The sequence below is a fragment of the Python bivittatus genome, unplaced genomic scaffold, assembly GCF_059951505.1.
Source record: "Python bivittatus isolate LINGU-HERP-01145 unplaced genomic scaffold, Pbiv_v1 ctg000020_np1212, whole genome shotgun sequence".
Taxonomy (NCBI): Eukaryota; Metazoa; Chordata; class Lepidosauria; order Squamata; family Pythonidae; genus Python; species Python bivittatus.
The window spans coordinates 71592626-71617631 of NW_028277030.1; the positions used below are offsets into that span (position 1 = coordinate 71592626).

At 35.2% G+C, this 25006-nt stretch overlaps 1 protein-coding gene across 2 annotated transcripts in view; it reads left to right on the forward strand.

Annotated features, from left to right (window-relative positions):
* The window catches only part of PEX7 (peroxisomal biogenesis factor 7), a 68356-nt gene that overhangs the window by 34066 nt on the left and 9284 nt on the right, over nt 1-25006 (forward strand). For both annotated transcript variants that reach the window (XM_007420901.4, XM_088141328.1), the window contains exons 8-9: nt 1282-1337; nt 20815-20914. In XM_007420901.4, coding sequence (XP_007420963.1) covers nt 1282-1337; nt 20815-20914 — 156 coding nt within the window. The remainder of the gene's footprint in view (nt 1-1281; nt 1338-20814; nt 20915-25006) is intronic.

Below are 25006 nucleotides of genomic sequence, written 5' to 3' on the forward strand. Positions count from 1 at the left end.
AAACAATAAAGGAGGATTTAAAAAATCTGAACAATGAGATCTATTTTAAATGAACTAAAAATCTTAAAAAAAAAAAAAATTCTAAAGGAAGGCAGTTGGTAGCCCCTGCATTTAAAATATTCCAAGGCAAAGTGATACCCCAGTGCTGTATGGGGCTGAGATTTGGGGGTAGGATGAGAAGGCCATTGCCCAATTGGAAGTTGTCCAAAACATCTTCATAAGGAAGAACTTGGGCCTCCCCCAGGTCACTCCTGCTGCCTATTTAAGGATAGAGGTAGGGCTAAGGAACTAGAAAGCCTTCAAGAATCCCATCTTGCCAAACCCTGTTTTCTCCATTACACAGCTGGGAATCAATGGACTAAACTTTTGTCACCCAAGGTATTCCCTACCACCTTTGGGAGAACTTAGATCTTGGAATAGAGGAAATATTAGAGATTGGCTTTTTGAAAGGGATGCTAATAAAGATGCCATTGTAGTACAGTCATCCAAATTTTCATCTTTGGATGAATTTGGTATCATCATTATAAATTTTGGTACCAAAATTTGGTATCATCATTATAAAAAACATAGAAGTCTCTCCCAGTTCCTGGTTAACATAACCCAAGTTTCACTAAAAAGGGCTTTAACATCCTTTTGCCTGCAGACCATGCCCTCCTGCATATATGGAAGAGAGATTTTATAAGCTCCCTGTCAAACAACACCTCTGTCCTTGTGGTGTTGGTCAAGTGGAGGATGTTATCCATTATGTCCTCCACTGCCCCATTTACAATGAGATCAGGGCCAAATTATTAGTGCCAGATGAACTCAAGGGCTCCAACCTTAAAAAATTGAACTATCTTCTTGCAGATGTGTTTCTGACTGTCAGCAACCAAGTTGTTACTTTTGCCCTGCTGTTATTTAAACTTAGAAAGAAATACTTAAATTCTTCGTCTATTTTATGATTTCACTGTTTTATTGTTATTTTATTGTATTTTATGACATTCCTATGTTACGACTTGTGTTTACAACAAGAAACCTATTTACTTAGAAGTATAATAACCTCCTTAGGTGACTGACCTGTAAGATATTTCATATTAAATTGAAGTTTTAATTTATGGCAGGGACAATGGGTGTTACACCAAAGCAACTTTATATTGATTTTTATACAAAGTAATATATCTATTTGGTTCCCTATTACTGTAATTTTACAGAAGATCTTTTCATTCTAAAGGTTTTTCTCTCCCTCCCCCCCCCACCATATGTACTGGTAATTATTTTGTATTTCTCTTATTTCTTTTGCAGTTTTCACCATTTCATCCCACTACATTGGCTTCTTGTTCCTACGATTTCACTGTGAGGTACAGTAATTATTTTTGATTACATACACATAATCTTGCCTTGCACTTTATGAAGCATGCATTAATTTTTTTGCTAATAGTCTATGGAAACAGAATTTCCAAGGGAAGGTGCTATATTTGGCATCTGTGGCCTTGGAAAGTTGCCATGAGAAACAGTTTGATTCTGTTATGTAGAGATGAGAAAAATATGATTTTTTCCTTGTTTGTACAGAAAAAGAATTCTAGTGCTTTTTTAAAAAAAACAAACAAACCAAGAGATATAGCCTTTTCTTCCAGTTCCAGCAGTGGCAATGTGATTGAGAAAGGGTTACTGCTTTTCCTCTCTTAATCAGCTCAATTCTTTTTCTCTGTAACAAAGGTTTTGTAATTTCCATTGTCAGTATTTGCTTATGTTAAAACTCTTGGATTTCTATCTAGTAACATCCAAATGATGGAACTGCAAAGGTAATATGGAAATATAAATATTGTTTGAAGTCAGTAAGCACACAGAGAATCTGCAGGAGGTGGGCTGAATCTGATCTCATATTACTAAAGAACAGTGCTTCTAGATGGAGGCTTATAACTGACAGGTATGCTGAGTCAGTGATTTGGTACTTACAATTCACACAAAAACTCTACCTGGATCTTTGAATAAAGGATATAGCTTAGTCTCGTTTCTAGCTTTCTATAAACAAGAATTTATATTTGCAGAGGCACTCTCAACTATAGCAAGCTTAGGTAGCTTGATAGCTGTGGGTGCCAAAGTGACTGCAGGCAGTTTCTTTGGTGTTTGCCAAGCCCCTTCTATATCTGACCATGTAAGAAATCTTTTTAATTGAAAAAAAGGAAATTGGACAGTTTACAAAGCAAAGTACCAACGCCAAGCATTAATTTTATTTACAAGAAAGATAGGTAACAAATGCATCCTTAGAAAATAAAAATGGTAGGTGGCAATAGCCTGATGTTTTCCTTGCAAATGTGTCCAGATAAGCTGGAGTAATAGAGAACAGCCTGTGAAGGAGAAGGAATGCCATATTCACCATGGGAACAATTTTAGGAACAATCTTGCCTTTCCCATAGCAACTATTTATTCCAAGGGCTGCAGTATGCTCTCAAGATCCCAGATTGGTCTCACCACTACCACTCCTTCCCCCATACCTGTAATCTAAGTCTAAACTTGCCATCTTTAACCTGGCACTCCAATTGAATAAACCAGAATTTTTCTCATACCCAGTCAGTATGATCACTGATCATGGCTACTGGAGGTACTAGGAACTATAATTCAACATATCTGAGAATCACACAGTTGGAGAAGCTGGCCTTGTGTGCAAACACATGTTTGCTACCTAAACTGCCTCAGAATTAAGCCTAGGAGGAGAAATATATTTATTATACTGCAGACATAATTTTATTATTGTGCTTAGGTTTATACTTGCAGATTTTAAAGTGCTAACTAAAAATGTGTGTATTTTTCTATTTAAATAATAATGAGTGGGGGGGGGTAGTATTGGCTGTCTGCCATGACAGATGCTCTTTATAAAATAACTGTTTTTTTAATCAGTATTTTGGAGTCAGTAAGATTATTTTTCATAACTGGAACATACCAAAAATAATTTTCATAATAACATCGTGCCATTTGTTATTCCTAAACTGTTTATGAACCTTGATCTGTTTCTTGTTTTTGGAAGATAAGCTTTGTGTTCCAGCATTAATAAAATCAACTAACTAGGTATCTTCGTAACTTTTTTTTTTTTAAATAAAGCAGACCTGAGCTTTTCTCTGGGTGGAATACTGTTACTGGTAAGCTGTAGCAATTCAATAAAATCAGTTTATAACATTAAAAAGTATATATTTTAGCCCCCCCTCTGCATTTCGGAATGCTTTTACTTGCTTGTTCTTTTTCTTTTAAAAAAATTATTTAAGTAGAAGTACTTTTAATTTATTTACTTTTTAAATCTATTTTTTATAAAGTTCCACTTTATTCTGCTTTGATCAGACCCCATCTCAAGTACTGTGTCTGGTTCTGAACATCATATTTTAAGAAGGATTCTGGGCATGTTTAGAAGACTGAGGGGGGATGTAACACTCTCAAATACTTGAAATGATGTCACATGGAAGAAGGCTAAGACCTCTTCTCTGTTATTTGGAGTTCAGGACAATAAATAGATTATTTAAGTTTCAGGAAGGCAGAGTACAACTGAACGTTAGGAAGAATTTTGTAATAGTAGAGTAGTTTGACAGTGAAGCCAATTTCCCAGTGATATAGTGGTTTCCCCTTTGTTGGATGAGTTCCAACAGCAGCTAGACTGCCATCTGTTAGGGATGCTTTAATTTGTATTCCTGCACTGGGCAGGGGACGGAGTCAGCACCTAAATTACTCCTCCTTACTCTATGATTCTATGAAGGGTGAGGTGGCAAAATTAGTCAGTTGAGGCTTTCTCCATCATTTGAATTTCTGTATGTCAGGCTATTAAAGGTCCATTAGTAATCAGAGTAAATATTACAGAAATGTGACATTCTGTTATGTTTATATCTATTTAAAATACATATTGTTCAAAAGGAGGTGCTGGTAATGGTGGATAACCTATGTATATTTTGAAGCCCAGAAAATGCTCTTGGAGTGTATACTCATCATTATAGTTAGGAAAGTAGAGAATTCTTTTGAGGAATATCTATTTGTTCCAAATCATCATAAAACACTCTCTAGTTTATCTGGTAGGACTTGCTAAACTAGGAAGAGAATGTTGTTCAGCAGAGAACCCTTTTCTTCCCTGATTGTTGGTCTCTATCCAGTTCAAATTACCTTTTACCAGTTCATTGAAGCATTATTTTTCTGTGTGTTCCCTAAACATTAATTAATAGCTAAAATTAATAGCTAAACATCCTGTACCATACTGAGCAAGTATAAGATAAAGCTGATAATACCATTGACTGAAGAAATTTAGTTTTGTGGGTTTTTTTTAAATCTAATGGACACAAACATTTCACAGTTGCAACCAAAATGGCATGAAGATCCTGATATCTTCAAAGAGGAGTCCTGAACAGTGATAGTTTCTTGGATTTTTTCTCTTTTAACAGAAAACTCTGAAATATCATGATTTGGTGTAATCTCACATCATATTATGTCTCATATGCATTATTATTATATACAATTGTTAGTTCCAGACAATTTTTTTGTTAGGGGTGTTTGTATTCTCTTCGCTGGTTCTCAGATGCTTGTGTTCACTATTTCTTATTTGAATATACATATGTGATTATACAAAAAGCATATAAGTGCTTTTTAAGCACTTATCTATTTAATCTGTACTGTAATTTAAGCACTTATCTATTTAATCTGTACTGTAATTTAAAATGCTAATTTAAAATAGTATGAACTTCATGCACTGGAAGAAAAGGCCAGATTGTAGCTTTTGACTGAATTTGCAATAATATAATGTCTCTGCAGGGAATTGGGAAAACATTTAGTGCAAGTAATGAATAACACAGTACAATGCTATTTAATCCATAGTAATCAAACAATATAAACCACCCACAAAATCAGTTTGGTAACAGGAAATGTCAAAGTTTAAAAAGGGATAGATAGTAATTTTTTAAATTGGCGTTGTAAGAAATTTAAAGGTTCTTTAACTCATATGATCTGGTCTTGTCCAGCTGTAGCTTGTTTTGGTTTCAAATCACTACATGTATCAATACAATTTTGGAAAGAAGAATGACTGTTAATTTGATTTTAATTAATTATATTTCTAAAACATGAAATTTATCATCTCATGAGGATCTTTGGCTCTGTCAAGCCTGGGGCACAGCAGTATGGTCTAGATTTAATAATAACTGATAATAATTTAATAAGACCTGCAACATGGGACAATGCAGCCAAAAACATAATGAACATCCTCTTCAGAAAGATAATATAGACCTTACAATCTCAACAGGGAAACAGATTCAAGTAATAGCGGAGATTAACCCCTTATATGAAAACAATATGTACATGCCTTCCCTTCTCAAGGGACAGCAAATAATATAGCCCTTTGCCATAGAGATGTAGGGCCCTCGCATCCACCTGTATTTAATTTTTCAAGATTCAATCACAATGATATCCAGCAGGCAAGAGATCCAAACTTGTCCTTTGAATTTAATAAGCAAACAAATGTGGTCAAACTAAATATCTCAGATGAAATAACAGCATGCCCAGATCCAGTGGCTAATCCTACCCCAAGATATGAAATTACTGTCGTCAAAGAATAAATAAAAGCAAACCTGCCATGGGTTAAATCAAACTGATACTAATAATGCACAAGTTGTAAATGAGGCATGTTCTTCTGGTTTTGTAAGCAGAAAAAGGACTGAACATAATAAATGATGACTATGTCAGGGATGTGTAAATAGCTTATCCATCCTAGTGTGGAATATAGCAGGATGAAATGCTTAAACTACTGACAAGGTTTCCATAAAGTTACTAAAATTATATGACACAGTATGTTTGCAAGAAACTTGGATCCCAGAAAACCAGTCTGATATAATTTATTTAGCTGGTTTCAGATCATGGGTCATTCCAGCAAGGAAATTACATTTTATGGGCCACTCTTATGGGGGTTTGGCTATCTTGTTAAATAGGAAGTGGAATCTGGAGGCAGTGCAAATAAATCTGGACTGTAATCCCTCTTTCTTTATAGTGAGATTTATAATAATAAGTAAGATTGGCCTAATAATATTAAATGTTTATATGCTTTCCAGAGGTGCTAAATCTCAAAATCAGGATCACTGGGCTACACTTGAAAATACAGTTGATGCTCTAGAGGACAGATTCCCACTAGATACTGTTATTATAGTGGGTGATTTTGATACAAGAATAGGGGGTGATAAGCACAAAATAGCAAAACAGTTGAAACTTGACATTGATGAACTTTACCTTACTTTCCTTTATATTCTGAAGGACTCTAAAGTAAACCTAGTAGGGTTTAAACTTCTAAATTTACTTTACAAATGGAATTTTCAAATTCTGAATGGCTCTTGCCTCAGAGATTCTCCTGGTAATATTACATACTTATCGACAAATGGAACAATAATAATTGACTATGTATGTAACCCCTCTGCCAAAATAGGAAAATTTCAAAACACAGAAGTTATTCCACAAAGTTGTAGTGATCACCAGCCGACCACATTCCAATATACTGGTTTTGAAGATAGTGGAATGCTGAAAATACATAACGACCACATGCCTGCACTAAAACTTTCAAGCCAAAATAGAATTAAATGGTCTGATAATTTAACTGATAAAATCACTGCAATACTTCACTTAATCCATCTGGCCAACTTGATTAATGCTGATCCAACTTCTCCAGTTATCCTGAGCCACTATCTGCAAATAGTTGACCATTTAAGAATTAAGGCAGGACACCTCTAAATTAAGTTTAGTTCACCAACAACATAGCCACTGGTTTGATATGGAATGTAGAACAGCACATTGTATGATTAGGAATTTGGCAAGGATAGTGCCCCGTGGGTAATTACAGAACTGCTTAGGAAAAAAAGAGAATATAAACTTCTCCTAAAGCACAAGAAGACATTATACCAAATGACTCTTTGGCACTCTCTCCTGACTGCCATAGATTCTAAAGACACAACATTATTCTGTTCCTGGTAAATGCCAATCTGGGCGAAGACAAGAACATCTTAGAGGCTAGAGTGTCCAAAGGGGAATGGGAGAACCATTATACTAGATTGTTTGCTCCCCATCCCACTCCAGTTAATTTTCCAATTAATTTAAAACTTTGTGATGCTACACCCTGGCCCCCTGTCTCTTTAAAAGAAATTGAGTATCTGATCCTGGCATTGCCATCAGGCAAAGCCCCTGGAGATGACTATATCCCTGGTGATTTATTAAAAGCTAATATCTTTCTGGTGGAAGCCTATTTTGGCTGAACTCTTTAATAACATTATTTCCTCTGGCCAACTTCCCCAGGGTTGTAATACAAGCATAGTGTATACAATATACAAAAAAGGTGATCACGGCCGCCAAGAGAACTATAGACCAATTAGTCTAATTAGTATCACAGCTAAAATTTATGCAAAACATCTAGCTAATAAATTAGAGGATTGGGTCATCAATAACCATGTCCTTGCAGAAGAACAGGCAGGGTTTAGAGCAGGATGTTTAATAATTGATCATGGTTTTGTATTGGATCATCTGATAAAAATGTATGTAAAACACGCCTACAGGAAACTGTATGTTGCCTTTTTTGATTTTTCATGCAGCTTTTGATTCTATTGATCGAAACAAACTGGATTATGGTAGATCAGTTTAATTTGGATAGAAGGTTATTAATTTTGGTCATAGTTTTATATACAGTGGTACCTCGGGTCATGAACGCTTCTGTTCACGACCAATTCAGGTCACGAATAGCACCATTCGCAAAATTTTGCTTCCATTCGCGAACACCAGATCGGGTGATGAACAGGATCCGTGGCCATTTTCCCTGCCATGATACATGGTCGTGGCTTCCTGTAGGGAGGAGGACTCTCCCTCCAAGCAATAACCACCTCCCCACCCGCCTTCCTGTCCTCCACGCCAGAAGTCGCGTCGAGCAAGGTTAGCGTTCTCTCTCTTCGTACTGTACTTTGTGTCATATTTTTGTGGTTTAAAAAAAAAATACATATGGTTCAGAACGGATTAACCGTAATTACATTGAACCTTATGGGAAAATTTGATTCAGGTCGCAACCAAAATCGGTTGGCGACCAAATTCATAGGGGTCAGAACGGATTAACCGTATTTACATTGAACCTTATGGGAAAATTTGATTCAGGTCGCGACACGAATTAAGTTCGTGAACCAAGGTACCACTGTACAAATACTCAAATTCAGGTTAGTATGTATATACATTAATTAAAAAATATATATATTAATGTATAAATTAGTATTTATATACAATAATTTATATACATATTTATACAATATAAATTAGTATTTATATACAAATACTCAAATTCAGGTCAGTAGGGCACCTGACAGATAATATCAAGACTTTTAAAGGGGTAAAACAAGGATGTGTGCTTGCATCATTAGTATTTAATCTATTTATTAAAGATATTGTTCCAGCCTTGAGTGGAGGGTTCCCCCCCCCCCCGCCATAAAGGCAGGAAATAGGAACTTGTCCGAATTAGTTTATACAAATGATCTTTTGCTTATATCCCATTCTCAGATAGGCTTGTGCAGATAGTTAAGAGCTTTGGATAGCTATTGCTCGTTAAATTGTCTAACTGTGAATGTGAAAAAAAATCAAAGGTTTTTGGGGAGAAAAGGAAAAGACACATGGAGAATTGACGAATGTAACATAGAGCAAGTTCTCTCTTACAGATACTTGGGCATTCTTTTTAATGCTTCAGGCAGTTGGTGCTCTTACTATCAGGCCCAAAGAATAAAAACTGAGACAGCTTTGGCAGGAATAATAAAGTTTTGGCATACAAGTGGTGGTTGACAAATTCCTCCAATCCTAACCCTTCTAAAAACCTAGTTCCTTACTCTTCGTATGCAGTAAAGTTGTGGGGAATGTTTTCTCCTTATGATATGGAATTATTTCAAAACAAGCTTCTCAGAACTGTTTTAGGTGTACCTAATGGTACTCCTATTCCCTTCTCTTTACAGAAACTGATACATACCTGATTAAAGCTAGAATAATTCTGAGGGCATTTAATTATTGGACTAGACTCCTCTCACTCCCTGATCCTCAACTTGTCAAGCAGTGCCTCCTGCAGCAAATGAATTTCTCCACTCCTTCTCACATGAGTTGGTTTACATTTTTATCCAATCATATGCAAACCTTTGGTTTTTCTCCAGAATTCTTTTTAAATTCTAATAATTCAAACAATCTATTATTTAAAAACGGGGTACAGAATGTTTTTACCCAAAGAAATTTGTTTAAATTATCACAAAATAAAATTGCCCCTTGGTATGCACTTAAAACCAAAATCAAATGCGAATATTATCTGAGGTGTGTTACAGTGCCATCCCCCCCAGAGGCACTTACAAGACTACAGTTCCAGCAAATGGCATCAGCAACTAGAGAGGGCCAATTTCTCAATATCCCATATAATACATGCTTCTGCCCTTGCTTCAAGGAAATTATAGAAGATTTTACCCATTATTTATTGTACTGTCCTATTTCCGCTTCAGGATGTGGAAAATTTCTGGAGCCCCTCTTGATAAGGAAATAATTTTGGCCTGATTCATATAAAATTGAATATCTAATGAATTTAAACAAGGAGACACTGCTGTGGAAATTAGCAAGCTTTGCATGGGCTGCTGCTAAACAGAATATCTGATCAAAGTTCTTAATGTTTTCTAATATTTTACCTGCTGTAATAACACTGTTTTAATGTTTTTACTGATTATTGTATATTTTAACGTATTTTATTAATGTTTGGCCACTTTTTGTGTAGATTTTATCTTATTTGGTATGACCAGTGGTCAAAACAATAAATTGATTGATTGAATAATATGCTTAAGGGTTGAATTAATTTTATATTGTTATCTATAATTATTGTATGGATTTTTTTCTGTTAATTAGGGGTTTTTTTGTCACATTTAGTTTGTTTTAATCTCTATAATCCAGATTTTCTTCATTATATAATTGCTGTTTTTTCTTTCCTATGGGTGCTGTAGATTTTTATATGTCATTAAAAAAAAACTTTTAAAAAATTTGTAATTAGAAAAAAATTGGAAAAGATGTTGCAAGCATTGTTACAGAAATGCACTATAGACTGGACCATTCTACCAAGATGTTTTCTTGGAAGATATCGTGTAGCAACCTTCAAGATTTTTGAGGACCTATTTCGTACTTTCCCATCCAGATGCCGTACAGTCATATTGAAACTGTTGTTCCAAAGGTGACTTGGTTAGTGCTATGATGTCTAGATAGCCTCTAGCCTCTATTCACAATCTGAACCAAACATTAGATTAATATGTTACAATAAAAGCAGACATGTTGAAGTGGCTTTGCTAAAACATTATTTGCACTGATGGGGAATTTCCAGTTGTGATGATCCTGCATGATCACTTGTTGTAATTTTTCTCATGTAACTTGTTATTCTAAATTATTAAAAAAATGTGCATGCTATTAAGATTCTGTTTTGGTGTGCATTGTATATAGTGTTAAATGTTTACTTTGCCTTTTCAATTCAGTGTCCTAGGGACAGTTTAGAGTAAATTATAACCATGAAAACAGGAAATAACAAAGCAATGTATAAGAATCTTCATTAAATAACAGTTTGAAAACTTATCAAATTGTAGACATGATCAACATAACTAAATCAAATAAATTATATAGCCTTAAAAGGCTTTTTAACAAGAAGTCTTCAGTTTTTGCTTTTAAAGACTGATGCTGAGACATTGCTAGGAAAAGTGCATCATGAGACTAGAAAAACCATGGAATAAACTGCCTCAGAGAATACCAATTTTGATAGTGACAGTCTCTGAGTTATAACTTACTGGACATTCTTGGTGGATATCCAGAGACCACCCAATCAAGAAGTTCAGACATGGCCTGGCCCAGTTCATAGCTCGATTTCAAACAAAATTTGAACAAATAAGACTTCATTAGGAAAAACAACCAAACAGGTGGCTGTTCTTTTTCCTAGCATAATAGGATGAAGTAAACTGGGTCTTATGAGATCATGCAACTCAACACATTCTGCAGAAACTTTTGTAGGAATTTTTCAGCTAGGCTACTTTAATATTTGATTTTTTTTTTTTTTGTAAAAAAAATTGCATGATGAAAACTGCAGCAGTAGAAGCCTCAAAGGAATTTTAAGGCTAGTTTGCTGGCTTTGTTGGTTTAACTTTGTTTATGGACTGGTCTTCTATTGGCAGTGCTTGTACTAAAAAGAAAAAAGCATCCTCCAAGCTGATTCATGTACTGTATTAACATTTACCTAAGCTCTTGCTATTTAAATAAATAAGTAAATAAATACACTTCAGCTGCTTCAGATTTTATCAAATGAATGACAGTGTTATCAGACGTATCTGTAGAAGGCCCCCAATTTGATACTGATTTAATGAGACAGCAATTTGAACTCCTGGAACACTTAGCTTTTCTCATTCACCCCTTAACTAAAAATCTCTCTGCTTCATGCACTTAAGGGGGAAAATACTGCCAGCAGTCTTTCTTTCTTTTTGTTCAGTGTGCCAAGTGTCTGAGTTTACAGTTAGACCTGCAGCTTTTCTGTTCCAGCGTGCTGACTCAAGCGGTATGCTTTATATGAATTACTTTATTTTATTTATATTTGAACTATATTTCTCACATAATCTGGCTGAAAATACAAGCAGGCAGTGAGATAGGCCTGTTCCCTGTCCAGAATTGTTGTGATAAGGCTTTTGAGAATATGAGAAATCATTGCAGAATAGCCAGAATATAGATTAACATGTTGCATATAGAGGAAGTCCCATTGGATTAGGTTGGGTTTACTCTCTAATCAGTGGATACCTGTTATATTTAAACACTACTTCATTAATAATGTATGGTTGTATTACTAATTAAATATTTTAAATTACTGTTAATAAAATCACTGTATTTAAACTGTATATGTAAAGATCTTTTGTTTTTGTTTTTTTCAGTAGCAGAAAAAATATCTTGATGACTCCTATGTTTATTACAGTTATGATCTGGATGGATCCTTATGTACTGTATTTTGCTTCCCAGATACTGAGTATTTTCTGCTATCATTTTAGGGCTGAACCTCTGACACTGAAGGTGCCACATAAGTTGGGAATGAAATGTATAAATCTTTGCATTTAATGCTGTATTTGCCATAAGTATCTGATATCAGAATTTGCTTTGCAATCTTATTGGACTGAAAGAATGAATTCTAGTTTTATTATAATAATTTAAAATAACATTAAAATGACTTCTTAATCTCTGATTTTAAAAAAAACCCGTGGTGTAGTAGAAGTGATTTACATTCTTTACTTGTAGATTTTTGAAAAGGAAATGCTACTCATTGCTAAAACTTCTGAACAGACCATTGAAGGCCTGATCCAAGAATAGGGATTTCAGGACTAGAAAATTCCAAGAATTTCTGTGGAATTCTGCTCATGGGAATTTTTATTTTAATGGATAGACATGATCTAAACCCAGTCTTCATTTCTATTTTGGGTTCTTATAGCAGTTAAAAATGTACTGCTGCTGGAATTCTGTTGCCACATCCACTTGGGAGTTCATAAAACTATGAATCCACTGCTTACAGTTTTTTCCTCATCTCATTATTCCTCTCTAACTAAAATGAAACCTAAATATGCATAAGACATTTATTCACATCTCTCCTTTCCCCCTTGGTTCCTACACCTTCTTTAATTTTAAATTCTTGAGAATCTTCCTCATATAAAAACCAGCCTTTTGTGTAGATTTCTGCAAAGAGCCATGGGTATGGATCATGATGTTGCTGTAACTGGGGGAATATGTAATAAAATGTTACCATATACTGTGTCTGTATTCCATCAACTAATTATTTTGTTTCTTTGTTTAATTCAATTTGTATAGCCGCCCGTCTCACATGTGTGATTCTGGGCAGCTGACAACAATTAAAACAAGAACACTAAACAAACGCAAATAAAACAGCAAACATATAAACCATACGGAAATCATTTTTAAAGCCATATTAAAAACACAAGAACATAATCATAGCAGCAGAGTACAATACGTAAAATATATTCAGTGCAACCTTGAAGTGGCGCTACGCTTCAGCTAGACCCCCAGGCACAGTGGCACAGCCACATCTTCAGAGCCTTCTGAAAGGCCAGAAGGGTCAGGGCCAATCTAAGCTCCATCCCCTTTGGATGATGTTCCAAAGGGCAGGTGCCACGGCAGAAAAGGGTCTCTTCCTGGGTCCCATCAGATGACACTCCTTAGTAGATGGACCCCGGGGCATGCTTCTCCTGCCAGGTCTGATGGAACAGGTAGATGTAACTGGGGAGAGACATCCCAGTCCCATGCCATGTTAAGTCATTCTCTCCAAGAAACATCAACTGTAAGGAGCTAAAAGGCAGGTATGCATGCAAATTCTGTTCTTCTTTTCCAGCATTTCATGCTCCCAGCATTGTAGGACTTCATAAATCTGCTGCTGCTTATTGATCTTTTACTGTCTGGGTGGTGGGTGTTGATAAGCTCTCCTCTTTTCTTTACTACCGCATAACTTAACAGTTGAGCCAGATTCATTGAGAATTAGTTTAATAAACAATGCGGTACAGGATAAATGTGTAAGGATGTTTAACTTGCATGTATGTATTAAGAAACTAAATAAGCTAATTCAGTAATCTTCTGTATTCCAGAACAGTTTTGAAATATTACTTTGCAAACAGCTTGCAATCATAGAAATATTTAATTAGCTGGAAATATTTGTTTTATTGTGGTAGAATAATATTTATTATAGATGTTTTTGATAGTTTACAGTTACTTTATGGCTGCAACATAGGCACATATCCATTAAATGCATTCTTATTGCTGGCTCAATACTAAGCTAATAACTGTCTTTTACTTATTTATACATACTAGGTTTCCATATGTTACTTATGCTCAATTCAATGCTTTAAAAAAATTAAGTGAATTCAAAAATAATACAGTTCTGTTTCTAATTAAAGCTCTTGTTTCATAATTTTAAAGAAATTTGAATCAGACAAATTAAGAAAAGGTTCATATTGAATACTCTTGAGATTTTTCTCAAAAAAAACACTGTCTTCCGTAACATACTAACAATTTGAAGTTTTATAAATGTCCATTTTTTTTCAGAAGCGCAGAGTTTTCATCAAAGTACATCAGTGTACGATGATGATGATGCTATCTGTTTAATCATGTCCGATTCTCGGCGATGCTGTGGACTAGCTCTCCACATTTTCCAGTCTTGTATGGCTTCTTTTAGTTGTTTTATGCTCTAGCTGGTGACAACTTTGATGGTGTCTAGCTGTTGTGTTTTTTGGCAGCCTCGTTTCCTTTTACCACTGACCATTCCAAGCATAACTGCCTTTTCCGCTGAGTATGATCATATGACGGCCAAAATACAGCAGAATTTGGTGATTTTGCCCTCCAGCTATATGTCTGATTTTATACACTCTAGTTTACTTGTCACTTTTGCTGACCAAGGAATGTGCAGGAGCCTTCTCCAACACCACAGCTTGAACAAGTTGATTTTCTTCTTGTCTAGTTTTTTCATGGTCCATCTTTTGCAACTATAGGTAGCTATGGGAAACATGATATTGCGGATTAATCTACATTTAGTTGCCAGGCTGATGTTCTTGCTTTTCCATATAGGTAGTCCTCGTCTTATGGCCACAATTGGGACCAGAATGTCCATCGCTAAGCAATGTGGTCGTTAAGTGAGTTGCACCTGATTTTACTACCTTTTTTGCTGTGATTGTTAAAATAAATCACCGCAATTGTTAAGTGAATCACACGGTTATTAAATGAATCTGGCTTCCTCCATTGACTTTGCTTGTCGGAACCCCCCTGGGAAAGCTGCAAATGGCGATCATGTGACCCCAGGATGCTGTAACCATCGTAAATACATGCTGGTTGTCAAGCACCTGAATTTTAATCATGTGACCATGGGGACGCTGCAACAATCATAAAATCACTTTTTTCAGTACCGTTGTAACTTCAAATGGTTGTTAAATATATGGTCATAAGTCCAGGACTACCTGTACTCACTTCATGCTCATCATTGTGCAACCCAAAAATAAATTGATGCTTTATTTCTGGACTGCATTCACTGTTTTGATCAATCTGCGGTCCTAGGAAAGTGAATTCTTGCACATATTTGATCTCTTCTCTGTCAATTGCTATTTTGACATTTCCATTCTTCACAGTGGTCATGAGCTTGGTCTTTTTGATGTTCAGGAAGCGGCTAAATTTCTCGCTTTCTTCTTTAATCCTTTTGATCAGATGTTTCAGGCCTTCTTTGGTTTCTGAAAGGAGAGTTGTGTCATCACCATATCAAAGATTGTTGATGTTCCTTCCTCCAATCTTTACTCCAGTTTTTGATTCTTCAAGTTCCAGCTTCCTCACAATCACTTCGGCATATAGGTTGAATAAGAAAGGTGAAAGAATGCAACCTTGCCATACTCCTTTCTCTATCTTGAACCAATCAGTGTTTCCATATGGTGTTCACACAGTGGCTTCTTGATTTGTGCACAGCGACTGTACCAACTTGATCAGATGTGTTGGCACCCCAAGTCTTCAAGGGCTCTCCATAGCTTGTCACAATCAAAGGCTTTCTTGTAGTGAATAAAGCAGATGTAAATGTTCTTTTGATATTCTTGAGATTTTACCATAATCCAGTGTAGATTTGCAATATGGTCATGAGTGCCACAACCCCTTCTCAAGCCAGCTTGAACATCTGGTAATTGCCTTTTGATGGTCAATGTCAGACAATGTACAATCTTAAGGAGAATCTTGCTAGCATAAGGGATGAGGGCAGTTGTGCAGTAATTGGAGCCCTTTTTTGGCAATGGGACAAACATTACTGGTTTCCAGTCCTGTGGCCATGTGTTCATTTCCCAAATTTTCTGGCACAAGGCTGTGATGGTTGTAGGTGGTACAGGCCTCAGCAATTCTGAGCAGTAAATGGTGTTTGAATCCTTTTGACTTGTGCAAATACATTCCTGGTGTGGCCCTTCATGCGGTCCTCTTCTAGCTGCTTGCAACGCTGGTCCCAGTAAACTATATTGTCTTTCCTTCTTGCTTTTTGGAAATCCACATTCAATCTCCTTGCTTTCTCCCGTTTGCCTGCTGCTTCAGCTGTTTTTATTCACTCGGCTATTCTGATGGGTTCATCTGAGAGCTGCATGCACTTTTTTTTTCTGGCTGCTTGTATGGTATGTGTTCAACTGCTGTTTCAATGATGGTTGATTGAATTTCTTGCCACAGTTCATCGGGTATCTTCTCAGCAGTTCAATTGAACATCAATGTATAGTGTGCCATAATTGTTTATACGCTAAAATCTCTGAAATAAAGCAAAGTTATTAGTTGTTATCAAACTGACCATTTGGCATGTCAACATGTCCTTTTTTCTTAACATCCCAGCTGTAGGATGCTGGAGCAATAATACTTCCTCTTAACTAAAATTAGGAAGTATCCTCCCTTTATACAGCACTTCCTAATTCTGATATATTCAATACAAACAGTCACATGTTTAAGATTTAATAGGTGTGTTCCTTAACTAGAGCTGATTAATCGATTTCAAATCCTGGTTAAATTTGGAACTTACTAAGTTTCAACTCTCCACTGAAAAATTAACTATGACAGAAAATCCATCCAAGGAAAGCCATATGAATAAAATACACCAGTGAAGTTCATAAGTGTGGTACCATTTCCAGATAAAAATAAACAATTGTCCTTTATTTAAGATCTTTTCAGTATTGTTAAGGGACTAGCCTTAGCTTTTAATTTTTGTAGCTTAGCCCATTATAGATAGTTTAATTGTCCTTTAAAAGGGTAGATTTTCATCACTGAGCTTTTTTTAAAGGGAAATGTGCCTTTATAAATACTGGTAATGCCATACTCTCCCAAAGTTATAAAGGGATTGACTAATAACAATGATGTTTTCATTTCAGTATTTTTCTTTAGACATAATGCCATACCTCAGACAAATATTAATAAATAAAGATTAAAGGTCAGTACTTCTGTTTATAATAACCAAAAGTCAAAATCTAGAGTCATCTTTTAAACTATGTAACTGACCTTGTTATACTGAGTTCAGAAGAGCATTTACAGCTGTTTATAAGAGCTCCTCTCATATGGTAAGGGAGGGTATGGATTGGAAATTGAGGCTGTGCTTTTATTCTGCCAATTGCATTAAACAAGTTACAGTCATTTCTAAGTGCTTAGGGCAAGTTTAAGCAATTACTTTAGTCTGATAGGCATATTTGAAATGTTGAGAGTATGTTGTGAGACCATTTACAAAATGATTGTTTTGGTAGGTGTAACCAGTTATAAAACTATTTACCAGAAGGTATACAAATGAGGTTGCTACCCCACCTGCCTAACTTCCCAGGATGCTTTTTCCATTCCACTTTATTTATATCTGAGTAGATGGGCATCTTCTAAGAAAAGCACTAGTCTCTGGTGGGATCTTGAATTAAGAAACGTTTTAAGGTATGCTGAGATTCTGTAATTTGCAGTAAAGACTTTTCCCTTTATATATTGCCATAATGAGCCTCCATGATTCAAGTAAATGGAACTCTGATTTATAACTAGGTGACTAAATGTAAGAAAGGGTTTCGTTGTAGAGAGGTCTCAAAAAGGCAAAGGTTACAAAGACAGAGAAGGTTGCTTCATGGATGCATTTCTGCAATTCTGCAGTATGAGAGGCCAACACCCAAGAAATTCTGGGTTCTTGTTTGGCTGGATATTGAGGGATTCCATTTCCAGGCTAAATCAAGAGGAATGTACATTTGAAAAAGGGTTCAGAAGCTAAGCTCTTTTATATAAGAACCCTTTTGAATTATTGTTTCTAGTCCAGCATCTTTTTCTACAGTGAATAAGCTCAGTGCTTCTAGGAAAGCCTTTGCCTGTTGTCCTTTAACAGGAACTAAAATTTTGAGATAGGTTGCCTTAAAATCTGGAAGTTGCATATACCCATAGTGATTTAGAGTCATTGCTAGTCTCTTTCTCCATGGTTGTGTTTAACCCTCTCAAAGTTAATGGCTATAATGTTTTGTTTAAGTGCTAAATGCAGGCATGTTCCTTTGTGACTGTCCTGAATTTACCACAAGCCTATTTCTTTGAGTGACCTCAAATTTAAGTAATACGAAAAGAAGAGCTCCAAATACTGTATTCTTTCCTAGGAAAAGTACTCTGTAGATGGTTGATTGTTTTGCTTCTTTTCTGTATATTTTTCAGTTCTACAATATCCTTTATGAGATGCAGTTACAAAAACTGTATATAGTACTCCGACTGCAGTCATTCTATATTTATATATTACTGTAATCTTTATTATTTTACTTTTTTATTGTTTCTTTAATAGCCCATAATCTCTAAATGTATTCTTAGTTTTTAACTTAATGTTTTCATTTCTCCAGGCCAAAAAAATTAATGTTCTGGTTTAAGAAATGTTAAAGGAAATTAATAAATGGATGCTTAGCTAAAGCATATAAAAATCAAGTGTACTTCTTTCACTGTGAAAGCATAATAAATAACCCATAATTTGCCACCTTTTTAATGGATCCCTCAACCATGCCTGCAGGTATTACCTCAATCTACTTAATAATAGCTTATGAGTAATAATAGAGTTATTATATTGCTTCCCAAAAAGAAAAATCAAAATATTAATCACTGAAATCCTGTAGATTTAATATTTGGAAATTGTTTTCTAATGTTTAAAATTAATAAACATGTTGTATATAAATCCTAGCAAAATTGTCTTCCTTGCAAGAATATTTAGACCAAACTATACTACAAAGCATTCATAGGCAAAGGGTGCTGTTGATCTCTGTTTGCTTCTCTTTGGAAATTTGCTTATTGGGAAACTATGAGCTTCTTCTGTTCTCTAGTATTAGGAGTTTCTAAAGAGGGCTGTTGCCATAGCACATCCATTGTGTAGCCACCATTCTGGTCAGGTAATTTGCTGAAAATTAATCAAGATGGTTTAAACAAACTAATTGTGTAGCCTCTAGTGTTTGCTGTACACCTGAGCTGTTCCTATGTTGAATTTTGTGTAGATTGATGGTTTTTTTACCCCTTCTTGATAACCACTTCAGTGCAAAACCTGCAGCACATGAATAGCATTAAGCATTGCTCTTTGTAGCCATGACATCTATACAGGAAAGGATAGAAGGATTTTTCCTGGGGGGAAAAATGAGAAGATAAAGATGGTGGTAGTAGAAATATATTACATTTACAGTGTATAACTGAGTAAAGTCAAGGCAACAATCTTATCCCAATAGAAATAACTGAGAATTATATTTAATGCATGCCAGTTCTTAAGTACTGCATAATGACTTTTCTGTGTTGTATGTCTAAGTATTTCAAAAGCAAGCATGTAAAAGAAGAAGAAGAAAAAGAATGTAATACTGGGGTTAAAATACAGCTTTGTATTTCAGCTTTCAGTAGACAAAAGTCCTTAAGACTGTGAAGATTTTTTAAAAAGTGAGAGTGAATAGTTAAATCCAAAAAAATCGGGCTTTCTATATCATTAGGTAGAATGAAGGGGTCCCTGCAGACCATTTCTCTTGAAGCTCCGCTGCCCATTCCTCACTGATGGAAGATACAGTTGGCCTTCCAGTACCCCTGTTAGCCAGCTATGTTTAGGTGGTTTCTTTATTGTACATCTAGTCCCAAAAGATGTCATAGTGTATCAGGTAGGGTAAAATGTCAGTATTGTCACTAGTTGAAACATAAATATTCCTCTCCTTCCTCAACTTTAGCTTATAGGAGAGTAAGTTGGCCTATTTTAATGTAGTTCACTAACTTAGAGTGATCTGTAGCCAGAATTGCCCCTTTTAGTATGAAAAAAATGTCTAGAAGTTGTTTGATCATGGAGTATAGATTTGTAATGTTGAGAATCTGGGCAGTTTCTCATTTGGACTCTGTTCTTCTGACAAATCAATTTGGATATCTAGAGAGACCTGGGGCTTTTTTTTTTTTTTTTGCAGAGAGTTTACTTGTCTGTGTGTGTGGTGGTGGGGAGCCTTTTATCTAAAATCTGTCCAGAATAACGTGTTGAACCATGTACAAGCAAGAAAAAGAATATTGAAAAAGGCTGCTTTTTGAAATGTCAGTGTTAAGAAATCAAATGCCCATTACACTAAGTCATAATGTGTGGTTGCTTTTTTGGCTTTTCACAGTAGATGAATTCCCCAAGGGATAAATCATGCTATTATGTTATCCCCAGTAGAGTACTCCATTCCTTGTATATTGTCAGTTGGCCAGTGTTTTTTAAGTAGGGGCTGCACAAGATATCTATGTACTGCTAGTTATATAGATTCCTCTGTTGCCTTGAATTATTTCTTTAAGATATCCAAGTAATTTAACACATTTGACAGAATATGAGGAAGGGCCAAAGCTTAATGTTTCTTATTTAATTCTTAACATCTCCAGAGGAGGAGGAAGAAAAAAACAACTTGGGCTACAAAACCTTTCTACCTCTGAGACCTGCTCTCAGCAAAAGTTAACTACCAGCGCATTGATGGTCTGACATCAAAAGTATTTTTCCCCCAAAAGATAACATGTATAAAGCTTTGTGTACTGAATAAAGAATCTTCACATTACTGTTTTGCAGATTGTCCCTATGGGAGATAATCATGCCAGCTCTTTTGATCAAAATTTCCATACTGAACTGAAGGAAATGCTTTCTTAATGAAATACTTATTTATGCAGATGAAGCAAAAGACCTGTGGCAATAGGATTAATTACATTTTTAAAGTGGATGGGTTTGGTTTTTAAAAGCATCTGGCAGCTTCAAGCATACCATCAGTGGCCTTTCAATTACCATAATTGTATTCTTGTTTCCATCTATAGATTTTGGGATTTCTCCAAGCCTGACCCTCTGCTTGAAACTGTGGAGCATCATACGGAGTTTACTTGTGGCCTAGATTTAAGCTTGCACTATTCAGGTCAGGTAAGAAAGAAAGAGAACTTCATTTTTTTTTCTTATGTGAATGTAAACACAGTTGAAGCATGAATTGTGCCTAGCAGCGCTTTTGAAATCTGCAAATTTGTGTAAGAAGATGCAAAAATAAAACAATAGAATCAACCAGCGGCAAGTTCCTTCAGTCATCTAGGATGCGATCCATGCGGCCCTAGAGGTTTAAACTCATTCAGCATCAATAGATATTCCGTTATCATGAACTGTCAGCCTAACCAGTTCTCAAAATTGCATATCCCCATAGCGTTGACTGAGCTAAAATACTGGTTGAATAGTTGACTGCTTCTTTTTTGTCATTTTCACTGAGCACTGGGGTACTTAATTTCTTCCTTTTATTTTAACCATATCTGAAACCCTTTTTCATTCTTGACCTATTAACTCCAGCTGATTCTAAGCTTTAGCTTTCTTGACACTATTTCTACAAATCCAAACTACTATATGTAATCTTTTTTAGTGAATTACTGTATATCTCCTTCCATCTCCTCTATATGTCCTTTGTGATTTTCAGATTGTCACTAAGCTTTTCTCATTAGAATTGTTTGCAGTGGTGTTCTTCATACAGTAAAACCACAAGTTACCAAATGTTGGGTGCCATGGACAAAATTTGTGTCTAGATGTCTCTATAAAATAACAAACTTAGTCCACTGTATCCAAAATGGTCCAGATGATTACTTACATTTATATTATTTTCATTAATTTACATATTGATAAGTATAAAAATGATACAATTACGTACTTTGCATTGATTTATGTCATTTGCATAATGACATAATTACACAGATGACAAAAAAAGATATAAGTTGACATGAATGACTTCAATTCAAATTCAATACGTGTGGTAGGATCAAACAACCCCTCTCCCTAAATGGTTTGTTACATTGAGGTTTTGCTGTGCTATATCTCTTTTTAAAGAAATTCCCATCTTTGTGGGGCTCTCTTTTCCATCAGCTTCTATTGCCACTGAATCCTATCAACTATTGTTCTGAATTAATTAAAGTATGATTTCTTGAAATATAAGTAATATATTTGATTATTCTGTTTAAATTCCTTTAATATCAAGATCCTTTCCAACATTACAGGGTCATTTTCTCCCAGCATTCTTAGTTCTTTCACTTCCTCAATTAAGTCTTCCCTATTGGTTAGCCTCAAGTCAAGTGAAGCTGACCTTCTTGTTCTAGCATTCCTTGAAGAAAAAAGTTGACAAGCCAGATCAGGGATTCCTGAAGGACTATACTTAGCAGAATTTGTCTCCCAACTTATGTAAACGTAAAGTTGTGCAAGAAAAAAAAATGCCTTCTGTATTTATTACAACTTATCTTGGACAGATAATTTCTTTCAGTGGAAAATTGAAATGTGATTAATAATTAATGGTCTTAATCCATTAAATTGTACTCTGAAAGACAGTATTTTTCACTGCTGTTCTGCTCCCATGCTTTCTTTGGTAATTAAAATTATCCATATACTCTTTGAAGCCTTTTTGAAAAATTTGTAATTTGCTTTGAAAAACATTATCCAAGTCCTCTCCTTGGTTGGGCAGTTGGTAGTGGACACTAATAGTGGTACTACTTTTATTCCTTCTTCCACTGATTTTAACCCAGAAGCTCTTTACAATACCATCAGGTTAATTCTCTTGAATGTTTATGCAGATGTGGATATTTTTAAGATACCTGGTTGCCTTTGTGATTGAGGTAGCAAACATGTTAACTAAATAAAAGTTATGAATGAAAATTAGTGGAACATATCACATATAGGAGCCGTGCCACCACACAGATGAAAAGTACATACCAATCATTTGTTTATGAAATTAAACATCTTTCTGCTGTTCTTATATTAAGATTTCCACGTTGAGTTCTCTCATTTTCATAAAAATGTGCGCTATAAAAAAGGTCCATTAAAAATGTTTAAACACTGGGTTGGATTCAGGTAAAAAACTTCCTGACTCTTCCCTCCCCGCAGAAGAGCCTGTCCCCACAAAAGCTTCTCCTAGGATCAGAGGTATCTGCCAATTGGCATAGGTTATGACCTACTGCATGAGTGAAAGGAACACCTCCCAGTATTCAGCTGCTTGTCTCCTTCCCCTTCATACTCTCCTGCCACAGCCCATGCCATTCAGCTGAGTATTCTGATCCTTCATCTTGAATGGGCAGAAAAATAAGCATCTGCCATTCTCATTATGAAGCCATTTATTTGACTTCAGCCCACACTTATTTGCTAATATGTTTTTTAAAAAATCTTGGTGACTGATGTATTAAATATTTTAATTGTGTTCTCGGAAAATAGTGTTATCTCTTACTCATTTTAAGGAACAGATGTAATATCAGTTCCATGAATCATTGTACCATGAGAGAAATGCAAGAATTTATCAGATTATGTTCCCTGCAGGTTTGTTAGCCATCTCTAAATATTACAGAAAAAATGGAATCATATCCTATTTATTGTGTCATTAATACAAACATTATTGAGCCTGTAGTAAAAAGGAAATAGAATCAGCAAAATGCAAAATAATGATTCTCCTATATTTCAAGTATGTCATTCCCCAAAATACAAGTAAATTACATTAAAGACACTGTACAAGTAGAGCTCAGATCAGGAAATAATGGGTTTTATAATATTTGTTTTTGATAATCCCTTAAATTAATCTCTGTTAAATTTACAGACGTGCACACTCTTCATAAGTATTAATATCAGGCAACACTTTAGAACAAGGGTTGAAAGCCTTTCAGTGGTCAAGGGATGCATATTAATGTGAATGCATTTTGAAAGTAGATAGGGAAATGTGGAGTGTATGCAAGGTTTTTTACTCCTCTTAAAAAGAGCTTTATAACTGATAACAGCAAGGTTAATGAGTAAACTTCATAAAACCATGCTGTCAACATTTAGCAATGCACTGAGGTGGGAGTTCCTTAAAACAGAACCACAGAAGTTGTGGATAGTCCACAGAGTACTCACCTCTTTTTTAGAACAGGATGGTAAATATCAGTTGAGAGAAGGACTGAGACATTTCTTCACCAAGGCCACATAATATACTTAATGTCAGTAAATATATTGTATCAAATTTACTGCACTAATTCTTTCAATAAAATTTAATTGTACTTAATTCTGCACATACTTACTCTCTGTGTCTGGAAAAGATCACTGTCTCCTTTCCTCCTTTTAAAATTTTATTCCAATTTAGTACTTCTTTGTTTGAATATCTCAAGGTTTGTTTTTTCCCCCCTCTTTCCCCCAATGACTTCTATGTTGATCAAAATATCTAGACTTTAAAAAGTTCACACATAATTTGTTGAGAACAAGTATGAAAGCTAAATTCTCTTGGGACATGGCACTTTCAAGCTCTCATTAAAAATAAGGCCAATAGCATATTTTTTGAATCATATTTTGGAGGTGCAGTTCCTCTGGGATTTTTTCTTGTAAATGTTTTGCTACTATTGAAACATCATTTGAAGTTTTGTATAGCATAATTTTACTCATCTAAATTGGATGGTTGAACAGTTCCAGCTCTTGCTTTAACGCCAAATTCATTTCTTTTCTTTATTGAATATGTTACTTTGAAGATACAAAGAAGTGAGGAAGTATTGCTCAAGGCATGAAGGTCTTGAGATTATGGTGTTTTGGGTCTGCTTGAGTAATAAAGTTACATAGTGTTCAACTCAAATGTGAAGAAAAGAAATGAAGGTCTGGGGTTCCTTTCTTTAATTCTACGCTTAGTTATCATCACGTCTTCCACACTACCAGTGCTTGGCTCACATATGTAAATGAATGCTTTCTGCTGAGCAAGACTTTTTCTATAGCTCTTGTCTGCATGAAAACAGGATTAGGTACTTTGAATAGGAGAAAAGAATATTGTGAAAGTTCTTTGAAGTATGAATTATAGTTCAGTTTTCTCAATTATAATGTTGCCGTTTTTTAAAAGGAAAACGTAATAAGAATTTTTTTTCTTAAGCGCTGAAGAATGAGATACATACAAATACTGTATACACGTGTTGCAGTTCGCAAATCATGTTGTTGAAAAGCTTCTTTGAGATTAAAACTAAGTTATAGGTTAGATCCTCTACAATGCAATTC